The 21,721-nt window shown below is 24.1% G+C and overlaps 6 protein-coding genes across 6 annotated transcripts; 3 read left to right on the top strand and 3 right to left on the bottom strand. All coding sequences in view use genetic code 6, as the record gives it.

Moving 5' to 3' along the window:
* Window positions 1–1,304: 1,304 nt before the first annotated feature.
* On the top strand, window positions 1,305–3,084 carry TTHERM_00118590 (hypothetical protein; the record flags this gene model as incomplete). The annotated part of the gene is made up of 7 exons (XM_001010759.3): window positions 1,305–1,325; window positions 1,423–1,504; window positions 1,569–1,826; window positions 2,210–2,324; window positions 2,501–2,691; window positions 2,757–2,812; window positions 2,878–3,084. The coding sequence occupies 7 exons, from the start codon at window positions 1,305–1,307 to the stop codon at window positions 3,082–3,084; spliced, it is 930 nt and encodes a 309-aa protein (XP_001010759.3).
* A 1,641-nt stretch (window positions 3,085–4,725) lies between these two features.
* On the top strand, window positions 4,726–7,303 carry TTHERM_00118600 (pyruvate kinase complex alpha subunit; the record flags this gene model as incomplete). Its single annotated transcript, XM_001010760.3, has 9 exons — window positions 4,726–4,817; window positions 4,907–4,997; window positions 5,098–5,181; window positions 5,288–5,369; window positions 5,436–5,572; window positions 5,940–6,329; window positions 6,380–6,628; window positions 6,877–7,102; window positions 7,158–7,303. The coding sequence occupies 9 exons, from the start codon at window positions 4,726–4,728 to the stop codon at window positions 7,301–7,303; spliced, it is 1,497 nt and encodes a 498-aa protein (XP_001010760.3).
* Window positions 7,304–8,480: 1,177 nt separating this feature from the next.
* On the bottom strand, window positions 8,481–9,380 carry TTHERM_00118610 (ATP synthase F1, gamma subunit; the record flags this gene model as incomplete). Its single annotated transcript, XM_001010761.3, has 1 exon — window positions 8,481–9,380. The coding sequence occupies one exon, from the start codon at window positions 9,378–9,380 to the stop codon at window positions 8,481–8,483; it is 900 nt and encodes a 299-aa protein (XP_001010761.1).
* Window positions 9,381–10,489: 1,109 nt separating this feature from the next.
* Window positions 10,490–13,130, bottom strand: TTHERM_00118620 (methyltransferase domain protein; the record flags this gene model as incomplete). The annotated part of the gene is made up of 5 exons (XM_001010762.1): window positions 10,490–11,432; window positions 11,495–11,747; window positions 11,811–11,974; window positions 12,075–12,163; window positions 12,237–13,130. The coding sequence occupies 5 exons, from the start codon at window positions 13,128–13,130 to the stop codon at window positions 10,490–10,492; spliced, it is 2,343 nt and encodes a 780-aa protein (XP_001010762.1).
* A 670-nt stretch (window positions 13,131–13,800) lies between these two features.
* On the bottom strand, window positions 13,801–15,317 carry TTHERM_00118630 (serine/threonine-protein phosphatase 2A activator 2; the record flags this gene model as incomplete). The annotated part of the gene is made up of 4 exons (XM_001010763.3): window positions 13,801–13,890; window positions 14,019–14,328; window positions 14,583–14,800; window positions 15,003–15,317. The coding sequence occupies 4 exons, from the start codon at window positions 15,315–15,317 to the stop codon at window positions 13,801–13,803; spliced, it is 933 nt and encodes a 310-aa protein (XP_001010763.2).
* Window positions 15,318–17,973: 2,656 nt separating this feature from the next.
* On the top strand, window positions 17,974–21,247 carry TTHERM_00118640 (endo-1,4-beta-xylanase xylA, putative; the record flags this gene model as incomplete). Its single annotated transcript, XM_001010764.2, has 3 exons — window positions 17,974–18,861; window positions 18,928–19,600; window positions 19,770–21,247. 3 exons carry the CDS (start codon window positions 17,974–17,976, stop codon window positions 21,245–21,247), a joined length of 3,039 nt encoding a protein of 1,012 aa, XP_001010764.2.
* Window positions 21,248–21,721: the final 474 nt, after the last annotated feature.

Below are 21,721 nucleotides of genomic sequence, written 5' to 3' on the forward strand. Positions count from 1 at the left end.
TATTAAATCAATCATTTTTTTAAAATAACAAAATACAAAAATTTTTAGTAAAATTTAAATTAATTAGGAAAAAATATCGTAATTTATTTTAAGTATTATTAAAAATATAATTCAATTCTCTTTTTTGGAATATTCCAATCAAAAATTGAAAGAGAGCTAATTCATTTTAACAAAAAAATAAAATAAATACCTTTTATTTAAATTCAGATTTAAAAAAAAAATTAAAAATGATTAATTCTTGTTTATGGGATAAATTTATTTATAAAAGATCCATTCTTTTTCTATCAAATATTTAAGTAATCTATAAAATATCAGGATTATTAATTCCATTCATATATATTTAATTACTTGACCTTTTGAGAATTGTGATTTAAAGATAATTATTTCTTCATTTACTTTAACAATCAATAGAATATCTTAATTATTAATGTCATAAATATATATTTAATATATTGGCCTGTTAAGGTTTGTTATTTAAATAAGTAATAATAATTCTCTCGAGCAAAAAAATATTTTGTTAAGATAAATATTGCCTTCTAGATACTTCAAAGCAGCTCTTTTATTCAATATCCTAATTAAATCTATTAATCTAACTTAAATATTAAATTTTTAAATTTAGTTTAATAAAGGTATAGTTATAAATCAATTTTCAAATTTTTGAAGATTTAAGATCCTTGTAAATATAAAAAGCTATTTCTTGATTTTTAAGGATAAGCAATAATATTGATTTTAAATTAAAATTTCAAAATAAGAACTAAACTTTGACTTTGGGTAATCCTAAATTACTATTTAATTCTAAGCTTATAATTAAAATTCAGAAAAATAATCTAAATGCAAAGCAACCATACTATCTTCAAGTAAATTTTGTAAAGATACTTTAGCATTAATTTATTGTATTTTTAATTTAACTAAAAGAAATAAGAATTAAAATAAATTTTTTTAAAGAGAATAAAATCTATTAATATGTTAGTATTTATTTATTTGATCTATAATTTTATAATGGCTAGTTATCCAAATTTTAAAGCTTGTTTCGAAATTTTAGTAAAATAAAATTTCATTTTTATTGCAAGAAAAATAAAATCACACAATTAATTTACTATTGTTTGTTAGCTAAATAAGCAAATAAACATATTTTGTCTAACAAAGCATTTAAGTTTATAAAGACTTTAAAATTTTCTTAAAACTAATTAATTTATAAAAAAAAGACTTAAAGAAAATTTGAAGAATCCCAAAAAAAGACTTAGGAAAAATTTTAGATTAAAAAATATTGATTGAAGTCTTAGGAAATTTAATAAATAGTAGAGATGGATACTTAGCAATCAACAGTAATAGTTTCATATTATTAAACTAGTAGCTTCATTGAAATATAAAAGCTACATTGAAACCTTACAGCTGATAACGCTTTTATTAAAATAAATTTAGAGCAATAGAAGAAAGAAATTGGTTATTGATGACGATGAGGACGATGAACCCCAAACTATTGCACCAAAATAGCCTGAAAAAAGTATTAAAATTTATATTTCAAAATTGTTCAGAATTAAGAAATAAATTGCATTTATATGAAATAGAGGAGTAGCCTAAGGAATCAGCTGAAGTAAGTGCTCCCTAACCTAATAAAAATTTGAAATAGGAGAATGGGAATGGCAAAAGTGTCTAGAATAACTAGCAAGCCAAGAACAATTCCGATTTAAACAAAAAAGTTCAAGAAAAGGTGCAAAGAAAAGACTAAGAAAAAATCTAAAACTCTTCTTAAAAGATGGAAATTGAATCTGATGGACATGCTTCTGACAGAGACCTTTTCATTGCTGATGATTCTAATTCCTAAGGTAAAGCAGGCAGAAAATGAATTTGAAAAAAAATTGCCAAGTTTTTCTTTTTATTTAGATATTGCTTGCTATCTATTTTTTTGTTAGCAAAAAATATATGAAATAAAATTAATTACTGTTTAGTAAATAAATTCATTATCATATTGATTGCAAAGTATATAGATATTAATTAATTAATTAATACACAATTAGTAGCGCCAAATTAATTAATGACTAATAATCAATTCTTTGCAAATTCAATGAATTATTTTATAGAATGTTTTTTAAATAAAAATGTTTTGAAAAATCAACAAATTAATTAAAAAGGAAATTCATTTTACAATTTATTTATTTTTAGCATTTCAATTTATTAATTTTAAATTTTAATTTAAATTAAATTAAAGATATTCAAGAAATCAGAAACAAGTATGGATGGAAGCCTAAATAAGCTCCTTAATCTGCCCCTAAGCAATCAAAGCCTTCTTCATCTTCTTCATCAGGTTAGAAGAGTACTTCATCGTAAATAAATATTCATTAGCAGAGAAAGATCAAAAATTTAATTTTTGAATTAATTAAATAAAATAAATTCATTTTTATTATTTATCAAAAAAATTATGAAATTAATTCTAAATGAACAACAATATTCTAATATTTCATTATAAAATATTCATAAAATTAAATTGTTTAATAAAAAGCTCCCGTAATAGAGAAGAACCTGTCAGAAAGGGTAAGGATACAATTGTGTATGAAATATTAAAGAGATGGTGGTATGCATTACCTGACTGGCCTCCAGCTAATTACAATTACTCTTCTGCTCTTGAATAGAATAAGCTACGTGTAATAAATAAGTAGAAATTCAGAATAGAACCAGATTTGGATGAAAGAGGTAATATATATATATATATATCTATAATTCATCATATTTTAATAATAAAAAAAATAATACTCAAGGTTTTTTGAAAGTGTACGAAATTTTAGGATTCTAAGGAATGTACAAAGATGCTAATGTAATTAATATATTACTAAATGTTAAATAAGAGTATTAAGTTTTATTTATTTTATTAAAATTTAGAATAAATTATACGACTTGAGACCTTAAGAAGGAAAGCCTAGCTACAACAACTTGTCAAGAAAAAATGAGTCAGAATTGTTAAGCTTGCTTAAGACCTGCTATCAAAATCAAATTGAATAGCTAGAAATGTCTTAGGTTGTAGATCAAAATTTATTGGATATATTGAAAAAACAACTTGAAAAAATAAAGCAAAGAGTAAGAGATTGATTGAATACTACTTTCATAAAATATAAAAAAAGCTAAAATCTATAAATAAACGCTAAAATAAACACAAAAAAATGAATAGAGTCAGAGAGAGAGAAAGAGACAGAGATTTTAACTTTTATCTGTATTTGATTACAAATAAATTTCTAAAAAGTGAAAATATTGAATTTTATAGGTGGTGTATGAACAAAAATTAAAATTAATAGTTATATTTATTGTACTAAAAATTCACTTTATATGTAATATTTATAATATGTCTGACCGATTATTACAAATCTTATTTTTATCAATTTGCCCTCTTACATTTATTTCGTTGAATCAAACTAATTATTTTTAAAAAACGCTCTTTTTATCAGTTGAAATTATTTTGCTTATATAAAGTTATACAAAATAAAAAATGTAGTAAAAATAGAAATTTATTTATTTATTTATTTTTTATTCTCTCTACTTGCTCTTTTTTTTGATTCTACATTGCAATAAATTTTTTTATATCTTTTATTTTAATGCAGTATGGTAGAAGGAAATAATTTGTGAAATTTGTACTTAGTTCAAAATAATGGCAAAAGGTAAAAACATACTTATTCGTAATTCTTTTATTTCATCAGCTTGATGCTTGTAGAGAAAATAAAACTGCTTCGAAAGATTCCATCGTATTTTTGAAAACAAGATTTTGACCTGTTTGAATTTTAATGGTATGACCAAAAGAGTGACGAATTTTATTTTAATGACTTATTAATTACATTTGGGATGATTGATTCTAAATTTATGGGAGTTTTAAGGAAATTGAGTTCAGAATAATGTATTAACTTATTTACCTTGGAAGATTTTAATATGATTTTAAATTTACTGGCAAATATCAAACTAAAATAATTATTTTTTGAATTAGAACTGTTTGATTTAATAAATTAGATATTGTAAAATATTACTGTAAAGGAATACTGTGTTTTAAATCATTAAAAGATTGGTACATATATTTATATGATTATATTTCCTTTGATTCCAAATCCAAACTTAAGGTCAGTCACCAAAGTAACAAAATTGTTTAATAATATTTGAATACCAGCAAAATTCTACATATGCAATAGCTGTATTGAATTTTTAGGACCTATCCTTATAATATGTAGCTTGTTCACTATTAAATGTGATTTAAAAATAATATGAATAAAATTATAGGCCTAGTACATTTAGTAAAATAGTCATACTGGAATGGATATCTTAAAATATATGATGCATTAATTATCTAATACGTTTCTAAATAATTTACAAAAGAAGTTTATAGTGTATTATTTCATATGAAAAATAAATAGCTTTATGTATAGATAATAAAAATGAATGAAAAGAAACAAAATATTAATATTTACTCATTAAGATTCTAGTTAAAAAATGAATGTTAAAAGTTTATATTTGTAAATGTATCCGCAATTTGCTTCTTAACAATTTTATTCAATCAAATAGCTAGTTTGTTAGTATCTAAGAATAGAAGTTTATTTTTTGATAGATTACGCTGCCCTATTAATTATTTAAAAGATAAATTCTTTGGGTTATTTACAATAAATTAACAATAATTAATTATTAATCAAAAAAATTTTAAATAAAAAACCTTTAATTAAAATCTCTTAAAATAAATAAATAAACAATATATAAATGGACTCAAGCTACTCTGAATTCACTCTTGATGGTATTCTCTCCCACACTGACTACTCCAAGAGAAAGACCAAAATTGTCTGCACTATTGGGTAACCAGCAAATCAATTTTATATTATTCATATATCTTTTGACATCCTTTCATGATTGTGTTTGCTAACAATTTGTTTTAATAATATAGACCCTCTTGTTGGGATCACGATAATCTCGTTTAATTGCTTGAAAATGGTATGAATGTTGCTCGTTTGAACTTCTCCCATGGTGATCACGCTGTAAGCTTCTAAAATATATTATTATTTTGCAAAAAAGCACAATTTCAAGCTTATTAAATGACATTTTTGCTTACTATCTCCCATATTTTAATCATAATAGGGTCATGGAGAAACTGTTAGAAGACTTAAGGAAGCCTTCAAAGCCAGAAAGAACATTCAATGTGCTCTTATGCTTGATACTAAAGTACGTCATATTTTATACTTCACAGCCCTTTAATAGCCCTAAAATTAATATTTTCAAAAGATTTCAATCAATTTTTTTCTAAATTATACTATTTATAATCTAAAAGGGACCAGAAATCAGAACTGGTTTGGTAAAAGACTAAACTAAGAAGCTCATCAACCTCGTTGCTGGATAAGAATTAGAAATAAGTAAAGCTTAGTATTAAGTATTAATGAAATAAATATCATTTTTCTTTTTTAATTGTAATTTTCTAGCTACTGACTATAGCGTTTTAGGAGATGAGAAAGTTCTTGCTTGCTCTTACAAAAGTTTACCCAAGAGTGTCAAAGTTGGTGGTTAAGTCTTGATAGCCGATGGTACTTTGGTTTGCATAGTTAAGGAAATCAAATAGGTAAAATATTAATTAGTCTTATTTAAAAAAACGTTTTTTATTTGCGAAACAAACAACAACAATAATAAAAATAAATAAGCATAAAGAAACTGATAGAACTTTTTAATGAAAATAAATAAAGAGTTTGTTTTTTATCTATAATCAGAGATAGTTAATTAATTTAAAATAAAAGCCAAATCAATAAAAATACAATTTATTTATTGTTGGTTATTAAATTTTGATTCTGATCACAAAAAAATTAATTATAAAAATATTTACAAAGCAAGATATTAAACTTAATTTATTGAGAATAATCAATCCCACTTAATAATTATTAATGCTTTAATGAATGAATGCAATTAATTTCTTCTTTTTAACAATACAATAGGACAGTATCATCGTAAATGTTTAAAATACCTGCAGTATTGGTGAAAAGAAGAATATGAATTTACCAGGTGCTATTGTTGATCTCCCTACAGTCACTGAAAAAGACGAAGATGATATTGTTAACTTCGGTCTTAAGCATGGTATTGATTGTATTGCCTTGTCCTTCGCCAGAAAAGCTGAAGATATTGAATACGTTAGAGATATCTTGGGACCTCAAGGTGAACACATTAAGATCATTGCAAAGATTGAAAACCAAGAAGGTCTTCATAATTATGAATAAATTTTAGATGCTGCCGATGGTATCATGGTTGCTCGTGGTGATTTAGGTATGGAAATCCCTCCTTAGAAGGTCTTCGTAGCTCAAAAATGGATGATCCGCAAAGCCCTTGAAGTAATTTTAATACTACCTATCTATTTACTAATTTATTTTCTAATAAACAGAAAGGTAAACCCATTATTACTGCTACCTAAATGATGGAAAGTATGATTAAAAATCCCAGACCTACTAGAGCTGAAGCCAGTGATGTTGCTAATGCAGTTTTGGATGGTACTGATGCAGTTATGCTTTCAGGTGAAACCGCTAACGGATCTTTCCCTATTCAAGCTGTCTAAACCATGGCTTACATTTGCTCAGAGGCCGAACTTTGCTATGACAACAGACAAACTTTCTGGTAAAGAACAAACAACAAGGTATTTATTTTTATTTTATAGAATTAAAAATAAAATTTAGATAAGATTAACATACAAAAAGGATTTTTATCAAAATAAAGAAAGATACAATTTGCAAATTTATTTTAGTTAGATATTATTAAACAAACTTGAATTATTTGTTTAGCATAAATAACATAAACATTATTTACAAAGCTAACACAAAATATTTATGATATATAAAGATTCTTAAAATTAATATTTTTATGTTAAATTAATATTAAAAATAGAAAAAAGTTTCTGCTGTTGAATCTATGGCTATCTCTGCTGTCTAAATGAGTTTTGAAATTGAAAGTCCTGTTATCATCGTATTTACTACTAATGGTGATATGGCTAGATATGTCTCCAAGTACAGACCAAGTGCTTAAATTTTCGTTGTATCAACTGAAAACGGTACAATTAAAGGCCTTTGCACTACTTTTGGTGTCAGATGCTTAAGAGTCCCTTCATTCTAAGGTGAAAATTACTATTTTAACTGTAAAATAAATATTAACTATATTCATATTAATAGGTATTAATAAGCTCATTGATTATGCTGTTGATGCTGCTAAAGAGTAAGGATTTATCAAGTCAGGATAAAATGCAATTGTAATCCTTGGCTCAAACGAAGAAGAACCTGATCAAGGTGACATCCTTAAAATCAAGGAAGTTAAATGATCTAAAAAAAATATAATACCAATTTATAATATTTTACTTTAATTTATTTGAAAATTATGTAATCACTCTTCATAGTATTGTAAAGTGTTAAGCTTGTTAAGCAATAAAATCTTTAAAACTAATAAATTATCATCATTCAAATAACATAATTAAATAAATCATAGTTTAATAAATAGTTTTTGCAAATTTTTTTTAAAAGAATTTTCAAAAATAGTTTGCCAAGATCAAAGATTTTTTTTGCACATTCCTAAAACATTTTATCATTAAAAAAATATTGTCATTGAAAAATTTATTTAAAAAATTTTGAATTTATTTTATGTAAAATTTGTGCTTTGATTTATTTTTAATTAAAGTAAAAAAATATTTTTTAATAAAAAAAATAAATTTGAAAAATAAAATTAGCAATCAATTTTATAAAATTATTTTTCTTGAAAAAGTAACCAATTTTAATTAATTTTTTGTATGAAGCAAACTAATTAACTAACTAACTAACTAACTAACTAACTAATTAGCTGTATTTTTAAAATTTAGGTTTCAAAACGCTTATAAAATTAATTTTATTTCCTGTTGAAATTTTGTATAATAAACATTTTAATTCTTAATTTAAAGGCTTTTGATTTATATTTGTAATTTAATATTAAATTTTAAAAATATTAATTGATAATTTGATTATTTTATGCTATTCTTATCCCTTTTAAATTGTTAAAATATTAGAAATGGAATCCTAATCTATCTTGCTAAGAGTTGTTAGTTGCTTTTTAATGCTTTTTTAAATTTTAGATTGCTTCGATTACCTTTTATAATGCTATTATATTTAAATAAATTATGAATAAGGAAGGTATTTAGTTAGATTGCTAATAACTAAAATTTTTCACTAAAAAGAGCTTTATAATGAAAAATAAATAACAAGAACTGTTTAATGCTATTGAAGTTGCAGATAGACTAATACTTATTCAACAATGCAGACATGTAAATAATACTAATATGTTAAAAGTGCTACTTTTGTTTGTTTGTTTTCTTGCGATTGGTTATTTAATTTGAGTACGATAACATCAATCAATATCAACAATATGGAAGATTTACTTTACCTATTAATTTACTTGTTGCAATTGTTTGCTATAACAATAATAATAAGTATGTATTTCTAATATTAAAAAGAGTCGCTAAAAAAAAGTGATCAAACAATGGAGGCACCAGAAATAATTTCAATAAGTTCCATAGTAATTTTAGCTTAACGAGCCTTGTTGTAATCGAGAGTGAGCTTAGAAAGGATTTCACCAGCATTCTTGGAAGCGTTTTCCATTGCATTCATACGAGAAGCTTATTCAGAAGCAGAAGAGTTGAGGAGAGCATTGTAAACAGAAGAAGCCATGTACAATTCAAAGAAGTAATTCTTGGAATATTCTAATTCAGGTTCAACAGCTTCGTGACGAGTAACGTACTTGAATAAATTTAAGAATTGGGCTCTGGGAAGCAATTCTTAGTGCTTGACAACGTAGGAAATGGCATTCTTGAAATGATTGTATATTAAAGTAACTTGATCATAACCAGCTCCTTAAGTAGAAACTTAGTGTGCAATAGCTGCAGCAGTAGGGAAATTAACATTTTAGATATTAACAATAGAACTCTTAAGCAAATCGGGGAAAGGTCTAGATAAACCACTAGAACCCTTTTCACCAACTGGTAAGAGACCGAAAGCAGATCTATTATTGAGGGCTAATCTCTTAACTTCTCTGACAATACTGGAATTGACAGAACCACACAAACCCTTATCGGAAGTGATGGGAACGAGGAGGGTAGATTTGGGTGCGGTGGTAGATTTCTTCTTTTGGACGTAAGATTCGTTTTCCAACATCTTTTGTACGCTGCCAACGGCGAAGTTTCTACCATTTTCTAATCTGCTGGTTTCAGCTTTCATTTTTGATGCAGCAACCATCTTCATGGCCTTGGTGATCTTCTTAATTGAACCAATGGCTTTCATTCTAATCTTTAATTGCTTTAAGTTAGCACCGAAGTTCATCTAAGGTACCATAACCAAAGAGGTATTAATGAAACCCTTTGAAGCTAATCCGAACATTTAAGCTTTAATAAATTCTTAAAATATCTATTTATGAATGAAGTTTCTCTTCTAAGAAGATTTATCTATCTATCTTTTTTCTTTCTTTAAATTATTTCCTTTTAATTAGATTTAATTTCTTCTTTTCTCCTCTTCTTTTCAAAATCTTCTTGTATTTACTTGCATTTCTAAATATTCCATATTAAACCAATTACTAGCTAATACACTATTTATTTTTTTTCCATTATTTCATTATTAATTTTCCCTTTAAAGCTCAATCATTTATTTGTTTTATTTATTTATTTATAAGCAACCCAATACATTTATTAAATACAATCATTTATTTCCTTTGCTTTAGTGAGTGATTGAATTTTTGATTGCTTTTCTCTTTTCAAAGCATTTATTTTTTTTGCTACTTTTTTATTTAATTTTTATCTAAAATTCTTTGTACTTTTCTTGTATAATTGCTCTTTCCTATACAAATTAGTATGAAAGGGCTCTCTCTACAAAAACACATTATTTATTATTCTTTAAAATATCAAAAAGGCATCATTTTTTGATAATTCTATCTTATTGTTGCAATCAATGTCTTCTTAATTTATTTATTTTATTATTTCTTTCTTATTATTATTATTAAAATAAGATATGGATGCCTTTAATTTTTTATTTATTAAGATCTGTTTTTGTTCCTCCTTATTTTATTTTATTTAATCTGTTTTTTATGTAATGCAAAATTGAATAAATTCAATCAAGAAAGACTATTTCAAATGACTATAATTTTTTTATTGATGAGAAGATCTTTCTTATTTTTATTATAAGATATTTCTTCAAAATTTAAGATATTTCTAATATTATTCCAAAAATTATAATTTTTTGCCATCTTTATATTTCAGTCGTGTCATTCATTCATATTATTACTTTATTTATTTTTCAAAATATGATAATAAAAAATAAAATATTAAATTCAAATAATTCTATCAAAATTCAAAAAAATAATTTTAAAAGAAAAAAAATAAAATTTTAAAATTAATTATTTGATGAAATATCATTAGATAAATTGAAATAAATTACAAATATTTAATACAAATAATTAAATTTAATCATTTATTTTAATTGTTAATTAAATATAATCATTTCTTTTTATTTTTGCTCTTCTTTTGTTCTTTCTTAAGGACTTTTCCTAAGTCATTTTCATATTATTACTTTGTAGAATTAACCATTTTATTGTCTCCTTGGTCTACGTACACATTTGTCCTAGTTAAGGTATTTGTATTAATTTAAGGATATCTGAGCATCAATTTTGTGCATAAAGTATCAATATTTAATGTGAAATCCCAAGGTTTGACTGCTTTTTTCATAATTTATTTAAAGTTGATTTCGAGTTCTTTTCTCTACTTGATTTAATCTTTTTCGACTATAATTAGTTCTTCCTTTTGGTTATTGTTGTCGATTTTAACATCTCTTTTGAATTTAGTGTTAACTGCAAAGAGAACATCATTTAATTCATTTTCAGTCTTATAACTGTAAATTAAATCGAAAACTTTGCTGAGTTTAGTTTAGAGTAAAGTATCACATTCTTTTTAGTGAGTACCTATATAGTTTATCATGAGTAAGCCATTATTTTCAAGCAATTTTTATAACTTTTAAAGGAATTCTTCTTGTAAGAACTATTCAGGAGGACTTGCTTAGTTTTCTTAGGGGCTAACGATATCAATAACAATAATGTCATATTATTGTTTCTTTTTAGGTGCAGTCTTGCTTTCCTTAGCTTCTTCGATTTCTGATCCTTCCTTTTCTACTTTAGGAGCTTCTTCATTGACAGTATGATTTTTAATGTAAGAAAAAGCATTATCAATAGTAATTTTGAATCTGGGGTCTTTATCAACTCCAAAGTGAATTTTAGCAGCTTCAACAATATTCTTAGAAATTTCAATATTATTAAGCTTAGTGTTAGCAAAGTGGTTGTAAATAAACTTGCTTAAGGCGCATAGTCCAGCACCTAAAACGAGAATGTTCAATTCTTTCTTCTCAAATGCATCAGCTCCAAGCAATGATAAACCAGCAATCATAGCTCTGTATTAATAAAATAATATTTTAAAAAAATATAATTTTGCCTAGAATTATTAATTTATTACCTGTGGCTTTCAAAATCGAGATAGCTTTCATCAATTCCAATAACCATATTCTTCTTTGGAGGAAGGATGCTCTTTGTAAGCTTATTTTATTCGACTAAATCAGGTCTATTCTTAGCTGAAAAATAAGTCATTTTATACTATGATTGGATAGCAGAAATATTATTTTTCAAAACTAATCTTCTAAGAGCGTGGCCTTCTTCGTTAAGGATTTCTTCAATAATAAATTCTTCATTTTAAGCAATAACATCCTTGTCTATTAAATTTTTACAAAAGTCATTTCATATTGAAAAAAATTATACAAATAATTATATTTTACCTCCTATTTCATCTCCATCTGTAATGAAAGGAACAGGAAGATTCTTGCATCCTTTGGGGATCAAGTCATTAACAGCAGGGCAGAGTTCATCTTGAACTTCCTTCATGCTAGAGAAAACGTAACCAGGATTCAAAATAGCAATAATTAATCTTGAATAACCAGCTCTATTTTATACAAATTTGCATTTTAAATACTATGATAAATTTAATTTATTGTATATTTAATGAATTTTAAATGAATTATGAATATAAATAAAATCATTACTGCTCTAATAATTCGAAATTTCCTTTTTCTGTGCTAGAGATATAGCTTTGCTCTTTACCTTAAGGTGTAATGAAGCAACCACAAGTTTTCTATTCAAAAAAAAAAAATTTAGTTTTTTATTATGTGAGAAAAATTTCTTTTTGTGATGAATAATTAATTTACGTTTTCTAAAATCTTTTTGCTATTTGAATCAACTACATGAAGAGTATACTTAGGAACCTTTGCATTAGGTACTTTAGGATCCCAAACTTCTATAGAAAAGCGCTAACCAGCATGACACTTTTTAACCTAAGACATAAACCTATTTTAAGTTTGAATACGATTGATTTAATGCTTAATTTCTTGAGGAGGTAAGAGCTTAGCCTCAGCTTCGTTCTTTAAATGAAGATTAATTTTATTATGAGTGGCAGTTGGATTATCAGATCTCTTAATATCAACTAAGAAAGGATAAAGCTTAGATTTTTCAATAAGAACTTCATGTATAGTGATCTCAAAGTTCTTTGAATTGAAGAAAGTGAGCAAAGTGTTTAAAATGTGAGATTGTAATAAACTAATGCAAACGTATCTAGAATTAGGATTTGCTGTAAGTATATCAACAATACTTTATAAGAACTTATTAATCTTAGTAGTATTTTCTTCAGTTTCTTCAGGATAAACAGCATCAAGGAGACCTTTATCCATGACAATATCAAAAGAGTTAGGAGCATAAGTCATATTAAAGATATCTACTACTTCATATTTCATTTCGGGTCTGATTTTGGCAGATCTTGCAGACATTTCTTTAATAACGTCTTCAGAGAAATCGCAGTTGACAATATTCTTAAAGCCACCATCGTACATATCTTCTGAGAATAAGGAATTACCACAACCAATATTTAATATTTTTTAGTCTTCCTTAACGATTTGACTAATGATATGTTAAAAGTTCTTGAAATTACCATACCATTCAAAAAACTCGCTATCCTTTTTGTCGTTTTGCTTTTTAAGTTTGCGGAAGAACTTATCCCAATATTGCTTAGATTAAAATTCACCGTAATTTTTAGGTAAGATGTTCATTTTCGTAAATTCTTATTAATAACCTTTTTATAATAATAATAATAACTTGCTATCAGTTTTTTCTTGCTTTTTAACAAAATTAACCAAAAAAATATCTCTTTTAACTTTTGATTATAAATATTAAAATCACTTAAAGCACTTAAATATCTTTTGCTAACAAAATATATCTAACCACAATGCAAGAATTGATTATTCTATTAGTAATTTAACAAACATCTTAAACCCTACCAATATCTTGTAGAGATAGTTTATTAATTTTGGATTGTATATTATTCATCTCTTTTACAAATTAAACTAAGTCTTTGCTTTGAGTTTTATTTGCTTGCTAAATGCATAAATTATTTATTTATTTATTTATATATTTATATATTGCTGGTAGAATTTAAATTTCATTAATAATTTCATTTAAATTTCATTAATATTTTCACTTAAACTTATCAAAAAGTAAGATGTTAATAATAAAAAAGTATAAGTAAAATGTTTAGAAATAGTTAAATTAACATGATATAAATCTATAAATGACATATAAAAAATAATTAATTACTTTATATTTTATTATTCTATTTTTGAAAGTTTATATAGTACTTAAATTATTATGAAAACTTCTTTTTTTATTCTAATTTTAGATTATTCAATTAATGCATGGTCAAACACCAAAAGAACAAATAAATCAGTTGAAGGGTAATATAGTTCCAAAAAATATATGCTTTACTACAGGGAATTTAAATAAAACTTCAGCTTAGTACATTTTAACCATACCCTAAAATAATAATTAAAATTTGTTTAAAATAATAATTAAAATTTGTAAAACAAAAATTTTTTTATTTTAATTTTTTTTATAAAACAAAAATATTTTCTTTTTTAAATAAATAAATAAATTAAATTTACTTGGGCAACTTTAGTCCAATTAGCAGCTCCTGAGATATCGTTGAGGATGGGTGAGTGCTCAAAGAAAGGACCCTTCTTCTATTATTTTATGAAGTCGATACAGTGTAGATACATATATTCTTTTTCGTATTTCTTAAGTATGTCATCCTTATGAATGTAAGAAGGATCTAAAACGTATTAACTGTTTACAAGCTCATTTGAGCCAAATAAAAAGGGTAAAAAGTGATAGTCATCTAAACCCCAAACCCCATGTGAGCCAGCAGGTTCAAGCATGTAAGTAACTTAAATTTTCCTCATCAAGTTAATATACCTTTTAATTAATTAATTAAAAATTTAATTAAATCGTCTAGCAAAACAGAAATCATTATATTGCACTCAAGTTTTTATGCTTTTATAAAAGGTAAATTGCTTTAAGAGAATAAAAATGTAATGTTTTCTCATTAAAAGATTTAGAGAAAAATAAAACTCATTAATTCAAAAAAATGTATTCAATAACATCACTTTGCTTATGTTTTGCTAAAATAAATTTAAATCTTAATTTTAAATGTGCTAATATTTAATTACTTATAAAATACACATCTACATAAAACTTCTAGATCAGAAGTATCATATAAGCCGAGCTTTTTTAATGCAAGTAAGAAGAAAGCAAAAGCCATTTCGTGACCCGTTCCATAATCAAGTCTAACATTAGAACCGTAAGAGTCTTGCAAATAAACTCTCAACTCTACGATTGCTCCTTTAATAGGTTCAGGCAAATATTCTGCAAGGAAGTTATCAGTAGACTAATAATAGAAATAAAATAATCTTAAATATAAACTTCAACTTTTCAAAATTTTTAAGAAGCGATCGATCGATATATATAATTCTTGAGAAAAAATAAGTCTCAATTAGATTCTTCTCAAATCAATAAATAAATCATATTTAAACATGTAGATATTTGATTGATAAGTTATTAAACGCGTAATCTGCAATTAATATATTTACTTTAATCATATCAGCATGCCAGTCTTTGAAGGCCTTGTTTCCAAAACGCATGGGTTGCTAAATTGGAGGGTTCTTCTCAAGGAGCCCTTCCAATTCTTAAAGATACTAAACGACCTTCTAGAATTTACCATTATCTTTTGTCTCTGAAATCATTTTAGATTTTACTGATACTTAAATCTCACAGACAAAAATAATATATTCTTAGAATGTGCTACTCTTCTTAAAGATTTCTACATCTTCTTGAGTTTTCAATTTCTTGGTAGGTTCTTCAAATTGATGTTGAGCCCACTTACTTTGGATATTATCTGAAGCCATTTATCTATTTAATACTTTAAATGTAAACTGAGAAGTGTTTGGTTATTTATTTCCTACTCCAATTTTTTTTGAAATTTTTCTAACTTTATTCTTAAAAGAATTGATCAAAAAGTAAATTTTAGATTTATTTATTTAAAATTTCTATGAATATTTATTTTCTTTCTTTCTCTATCCTTTTATTTCTTAGCAATATTTATTTATATTACAGCTTTTAAATTCTTTGTATAATATGATATATTAATTATTTAACTTTTAGATGCTTCTTTTGCTTTATAAGTCCTTATGGAGTAATTTGTTTATGAATTTTTAAAAAGGGGATTTCTTGTTGTGTCGCCTGCATCATGTTAACTTCTTTTATCAAGAAAAATTTTTTATTAATTGCGTAATCGTAATGCAAAGTTTATACTTTCAACTAAACGAGTTTAAAAATCATCACAATTAAATACTTTACTTACGAGTAATAATCAATACATAAATTTATACCTTGAATTAAATCCTCCTGAAATTAAATCAGTTAAGCTCTAAGCCATTAATTATTAGTAACAACAAATATTAAACTGAATAATTAGAATTACAAATTAATTTCATTAAATCAAGTAACAAATAAACAAAGTGTTCTATCATTAAATTTTGCAATAATTTAAGTACTATAAGTGTGAACAATGAAATGAAATTAATAAGTGATATTAAATTCGATCATTTGTCAAATTATTTACAAAATATTAAAATAAATATTTATTTTTCGATGAACTTTTCGTTATTAATATTTTTTTAAAGTATGAAAAATCTTGAGTAAATAATTTATGTAAGTTAGTCATTTTGTAAATTTATTCTGATAATAAAATAAAAAGTAAATGATTAAATCATATTATATCTTATCTATCTATCAATTTATTTATTTATCTAATTATCTGCCTTCTTTAATTTTATTTAATTAACTTTCATTTTTTAGAAGAAATTAAAAAGTTAAATAAAATTTTTATTTTTTTAAGAGTTTGAATTTTATGAATTAAAATTAATAATAATTATTTTGAAACTAGTTTTTTTTTTCTTTAATATTTTTATTCTAATAAAAATATAACATTTAGATATAATAGATTAGATTTATTTTATATGCTAATAAGTTACATCTCTATTTAGATAAATAATTTAATTTTTTTCAAATTTTTAAAAGAAATTTAACTTTTTTAACAGGTTTAAATAGTAAATAAATATACTAAATTTTGCTTAAAAAAATGTTTATTTAATTCTGTTTAGCTAAATTTTATATTTATCATTTAATTTAAACAAAAAACGATACCTGAGAGAATCGAACTCTCACTCCTCAAAGGAAACGGATTTCAAGACCGCCGCTTTTACCACTCAGCCAAGGTATCTTATAAATTGAAATCCAAATTTTTTATACCTGCTTTTATAAAAATTAAAAATTTCAATTTTTTTATTTTTCATTTATATTCAATAAAAAATGATACCTGAGAGAATTGAACTCTCACTCCTGACAGGAAACGGATTTCTAGACCGCCGCTTTTACCACTCAGCCAAGGTATCTTATAAATTGAAATCCAAATTTTTTATACCTGCTTTTATAAAATATTTAATATTTAAATATTTTATATTTATGATTTAATTTAAACAAACAAACAAACAAACAAACAAAAAACGATACCTGAGAGAATCGAACTCTCACTCCTGATAGGAAACGGATTTCTAGACCGCCGCTTTTACCACTCAGCCAAGGTATCTTATATGTTGAAAATCAAGATTTTTATACCTGCTTTTATAAAAATGAAAGATTTCAATTTTCATATTTCATACTTTTGAGATTAAACTCTCCTATTTATTATCTAAAATATATTTTCTTGCTTTTTCTTATATTCAGCTAAAACTCATCAAAAGCAAAACTTAAACAATTTTAAAAGCGTATTAAAGTAGTTATCAAATAAGAATTGAGTTTGGAAAATTTACTAAGATTTTTATTCTTAAGTAAAACTATAAATTTGAATTACAATTAAGATTAGAAAAATTTTATTACACTAATAAGCAAGCTAAAAAAGAAGAAAATTAAATTGAAATTTCTTTTAAATATCAAATAGTAAATTACTCGAGGGTATTACTTAGCTTTTTTGAAGAATTTATTTAACTTTAAAATAAGTTTAAGTTGAGGAAAGTTTTAATCAAAGTGAAGGTTGAACTTCTAAAAAGAAAAAAAACATAAATGTATTTAAAACTATCTTACTTTATTCTTATAAACACAATTTAGAAAACATACACATATGATTTAAACATAAAATATGCTAGTTAATTCGACATAAGATAATTAATAATATTTATTACTAATAAATTTTAATTTAAGTTTGATATTACTCCTTAATATTTTATTATTATAAATGGTGGTAGTTAGTTATTTAGTAAATAAATAAATACAATAATGTGATATTGCCAAGAGGAAAAATTAATAAATGAGATGTTTTTATTGGTAAGCTTAATTAACGAAAGTAGGATTATTTGTTTTTTATCTCTTTTCTTCTAATATTTTAATAAATTTGCAAATAGAAAGATTAAAAATTAACAATTAATATTGGAAATCAATACACTTTTTTTTAGAAAAAATATTATTTTTACTGTCACCCATTTACAAATATCAATCCTTTTTCCAATGAATTCCTCTCATTCTCAGCAAAGAAAGGAGTTACCAAAAGTTTGCAAGTAATTCCCTGAGGAATTCCTTTTTCAAAGATAGAAAACGGCTTAATCTACTTTAAACAGTTTGAATAGAGTAGACATTGAACAATTTTTTGATTATGACTAAGTTTTAAAGAGCAATATCAGTACAGCCTCTAGCTCTGCAACTAGCAACAGACTTTAGAACCCACTTCTTTGTCACAAAAACATACAATTTCCATAGCTTTCAAAAGATATTTTAAATTAGATTATCTCAGTAGAAGGAGGATTAGCTAACCAAAATCCTAAGGGAAGCTCTATAAATAATATATTTTAGCAGAATAAACAAAATAATGCTTAATAAGAAGATTTATTTGACAGAAAATAACTAAAATAGAGTTTTTTGCTTAGTTTAAATCAAAATCCACAATAAAAAATGTTACAAAACTAAGATTTGGCTTAAAAAATGCTTAACAATAGCTCAAGAAATAAAATTCTTGATGGAGAGAAAAGTGATTTTATGGTGCCAATCTTAAGACATAGAGGTTCTACCAACTTAATTGGACAAAAATTATACGAATTCAATGCTGAAGATGAAGTTATGGAGGATTTTAAAGAAAAAGAAGATTATTAGGATTCTCTTGATAAAATATAAATTTCTCCTGAGTTGCATTTGTTAAATGAAAATATTTTTTAATTGTAGAATTAAGCAAGTATTATCAAGCTAAATAATATTATTGAAAAGAAAGAAAGAAACAATTCACATTTAAGTATGGCAAACAAGTCTCAGTCTTCATCTACATCTAAGAGAATAGAGTTCAAGAATAAAAAAAGCACTTAGATTACTTCATCTTCTTTCACTTTAACTGATGGCTAGAGGAATGTAAATAAATTTAAACTTTTTAAAAATTTGAATTAAAATAATTTATTTTGATATCAATTCAAAAAGGTTGAAAATCCATCGAATTGCTTACATAGTCGTATTGCTTCAAGAAAAAACTAAAGCGCAATATCTTAAACAGAATAGGCATTTGATAGCTAATAAACTGAAGATGAAGACTCGATATAATTAAAACTAGGCTTCAAAAAATAAAGTTAATTGGAAACACTAGAAAAAAGTAGAGTTTTAATTGAAAAGGCTATCAATTAAAATAGCACTTAAATGATAAAGTAAGACAACCAAATAAGAGCTAGCTCATCTTGTGCTAGCTTTATATCTAACTAATAATCAAATAGAAGTGCGTTTAAATAAATCCCTTACATTCTAACTCCATCAAACCTAAATTAAAATAAGTAGTATTTAATTTAAGGTTAAAATAAAAAAAATCTTTAGATCAACTAGTAATTATTTCTAAGCAGAAATAATTCAATTGAAAATTTGCCTAGTTAAATTAGTCAAAGCATACAATTAAATTAAAATCATAGTGATAAATAGATAAATGATGCAAATTTATTAAATTCGCCCATCCTTAGATTACCTAAATTGACTCTTAATGCTGATTAAAAGTTATTATCAATTAATAATTCTGCATTAAATTTTATCAATGATAATAACTTTCAAGAGTAGCAGCAGCAATAAACAGATTAGACTACTTGTAAGACTATTAATGGTATCGGAGTCAGTAAATCACATTCATTTTCTGTGTTTAACAAACTAACTTATCAGAATTAAATTTTGCAAAATTAAAATTGTTAAGTATTTGCAATTGATAAGAATCTATAACAAATAAGTAAATAAATAATTTTAATTTTTTTACTTTTGTATTAAGTTTAATAATTTTAAATTTTTAGAGAGAGAGATAAAAACACCTAATTTTAACACAATGTAAGCAAATAGAAATCAAAATACTAGCAGCTTGTAATTAGATGAATAGAAAAAAATGTTGAGATAGTCTAAAGAAAAGAGTGAAACCAGCTTTTAAAATAACCAATAAATGCAAATGATAAGAATATCTAGTGTGAATAGCGACTCAAAAGAAAAACATTAAAATGAAATTGATGAAATGAATTCCTTTGAACTTGAAGTTAAAAGCAGTTATTACTAAAGAAAGCAATAAAATGAAAATATTTAAGAAAAGAAGAATAATAAATAAGACCTAGATGCTAGCTTTGGAACGAACTAGAATAATAAAAATAGCACCTTTCAACTTAATGAAGACTAAACTTTAACTTTATTGGATACATCGATGAATTAATAAAATAGTGCATAAATTGAACATAGAAAAAAGAATATTGCACAAAAGAATTTTAAGTGCAATAAAAGTTAATAAGTTAGCAAGAATCAAAATCACAAACATAATTAAAATATTTTATAAGATGATATTTTTTCTTAAAAAAATATTGACTTTTCAAATTAGACACAAAAAAAAGCAATATCCAACAGGAATTAGGAAAGAAGTTTGTCAAATGCATTAGATATTTAATACAAAGATTAACAAATTAATGCCTTTGGCTAAATCTAAAATTAAAAGCTAAGCTTACATTCCTACGGATTTTCTATGAGAAATAAAGAGAGTGTGCATTAAAGAAGCTAAATTTTAAACCAAAATAAAGCTAACAATTCATTAAAAGACCAACATATTATTTCTTTTGATATTGATTCTTACTATCAAAATTTGTAACAAAATATTCCTAATAATTTCTTGATAAATGAATAATTAAAATAGAAATATCCTTAAAAGCAGTCATGTATTATTTAAAATTAATCAAACTAAAATGGTTTTGTTTAAAAATAAAATGACATTTTTTAGGCTGAAAAAATGAAGAATGATTCTAATTTAAGTGAAGAAAAAGCTTTTGACAATCTTTTGCATACTTTTAATGCATCTAAAAATACTGATCAATTAAAATTATAAGAAGTCATCCAAAATTTTTAATTTAATAATTAACATTATTTGAATTGTGTTGAAAGCCTTTAACTCAGTAAAGCAATCTAGCCAAATAATAAAAACATCCTAAAAGAATTTGAAAAGGAAAAAGAAATCAAACAGTAAAATAGCTCATCTTAAAATTAAAAATAAAGAATAGAAAAAAATCAACATTATTTCATACAAGTAAAAAATGACAAATATCTCTAGAAAAAAAATTTAGTGTAAAGCAAACACAAAAGTGTAGATTTAAAACAGATTATTTCAAAACAAAAAACTAATTCTAATAATAAAACTAAAATTGAGGAAAAAAATAGTTTAGCCACAAGAAGTATTTCAAATTAATAAGATAATAATTTATATATCAATGAAAAAAGTATCGAAATTTAAGATCCTAAATGACTTTAAGTTAAAAAATATATATATATAATCATAAGTCAATCTAACTATATTAATTATTTATTATTAATAATCATATATTTATATTTATAGATATTTATTTATTTACTCATTTTAATATCATTTTTAATTTTATTAATTTATACTTGATAAACTAAAAAAATAAATTATTCAATATCATTTTTAAATTATTAATAAACAGAGAGAGTAATTAATATTCTCTATATTTTTAAAAAATAATTTAATTTTTGAAATAGTTAACAAAATTTTTTGTTACATTTAATAAAAAATTAAAAATTCACCTACTTCAAACTTATGATTTTATATTTTAGGATTTCTTGCTTTTAACAAAAAAAGTCAAACATAATTTCTTTTTCATTAAAAAATTATTTAAAAATATACTTCCAAATTATACTGTCAATAACACAAAAATTTATTTTGTCTTTTCTGTGTCAATTACATTTATTAATGTATCCT

The sequence above is a fragment of the Tetrahymena thermophila genome, assembly GCF_000189635.1.
Source record: "Tetrahymena thermophila SB210 genomic scaffold scf_8254752, whole genome shotgun sequence".
In the NCBI taxonomy this organism is placed as follows: Eukaryota; Ciliophora; class Oligohymenophorea; order Hymenostomatida; family Tetrahymenidae; genus Tetrahymena; species Tetrahymena thermophila.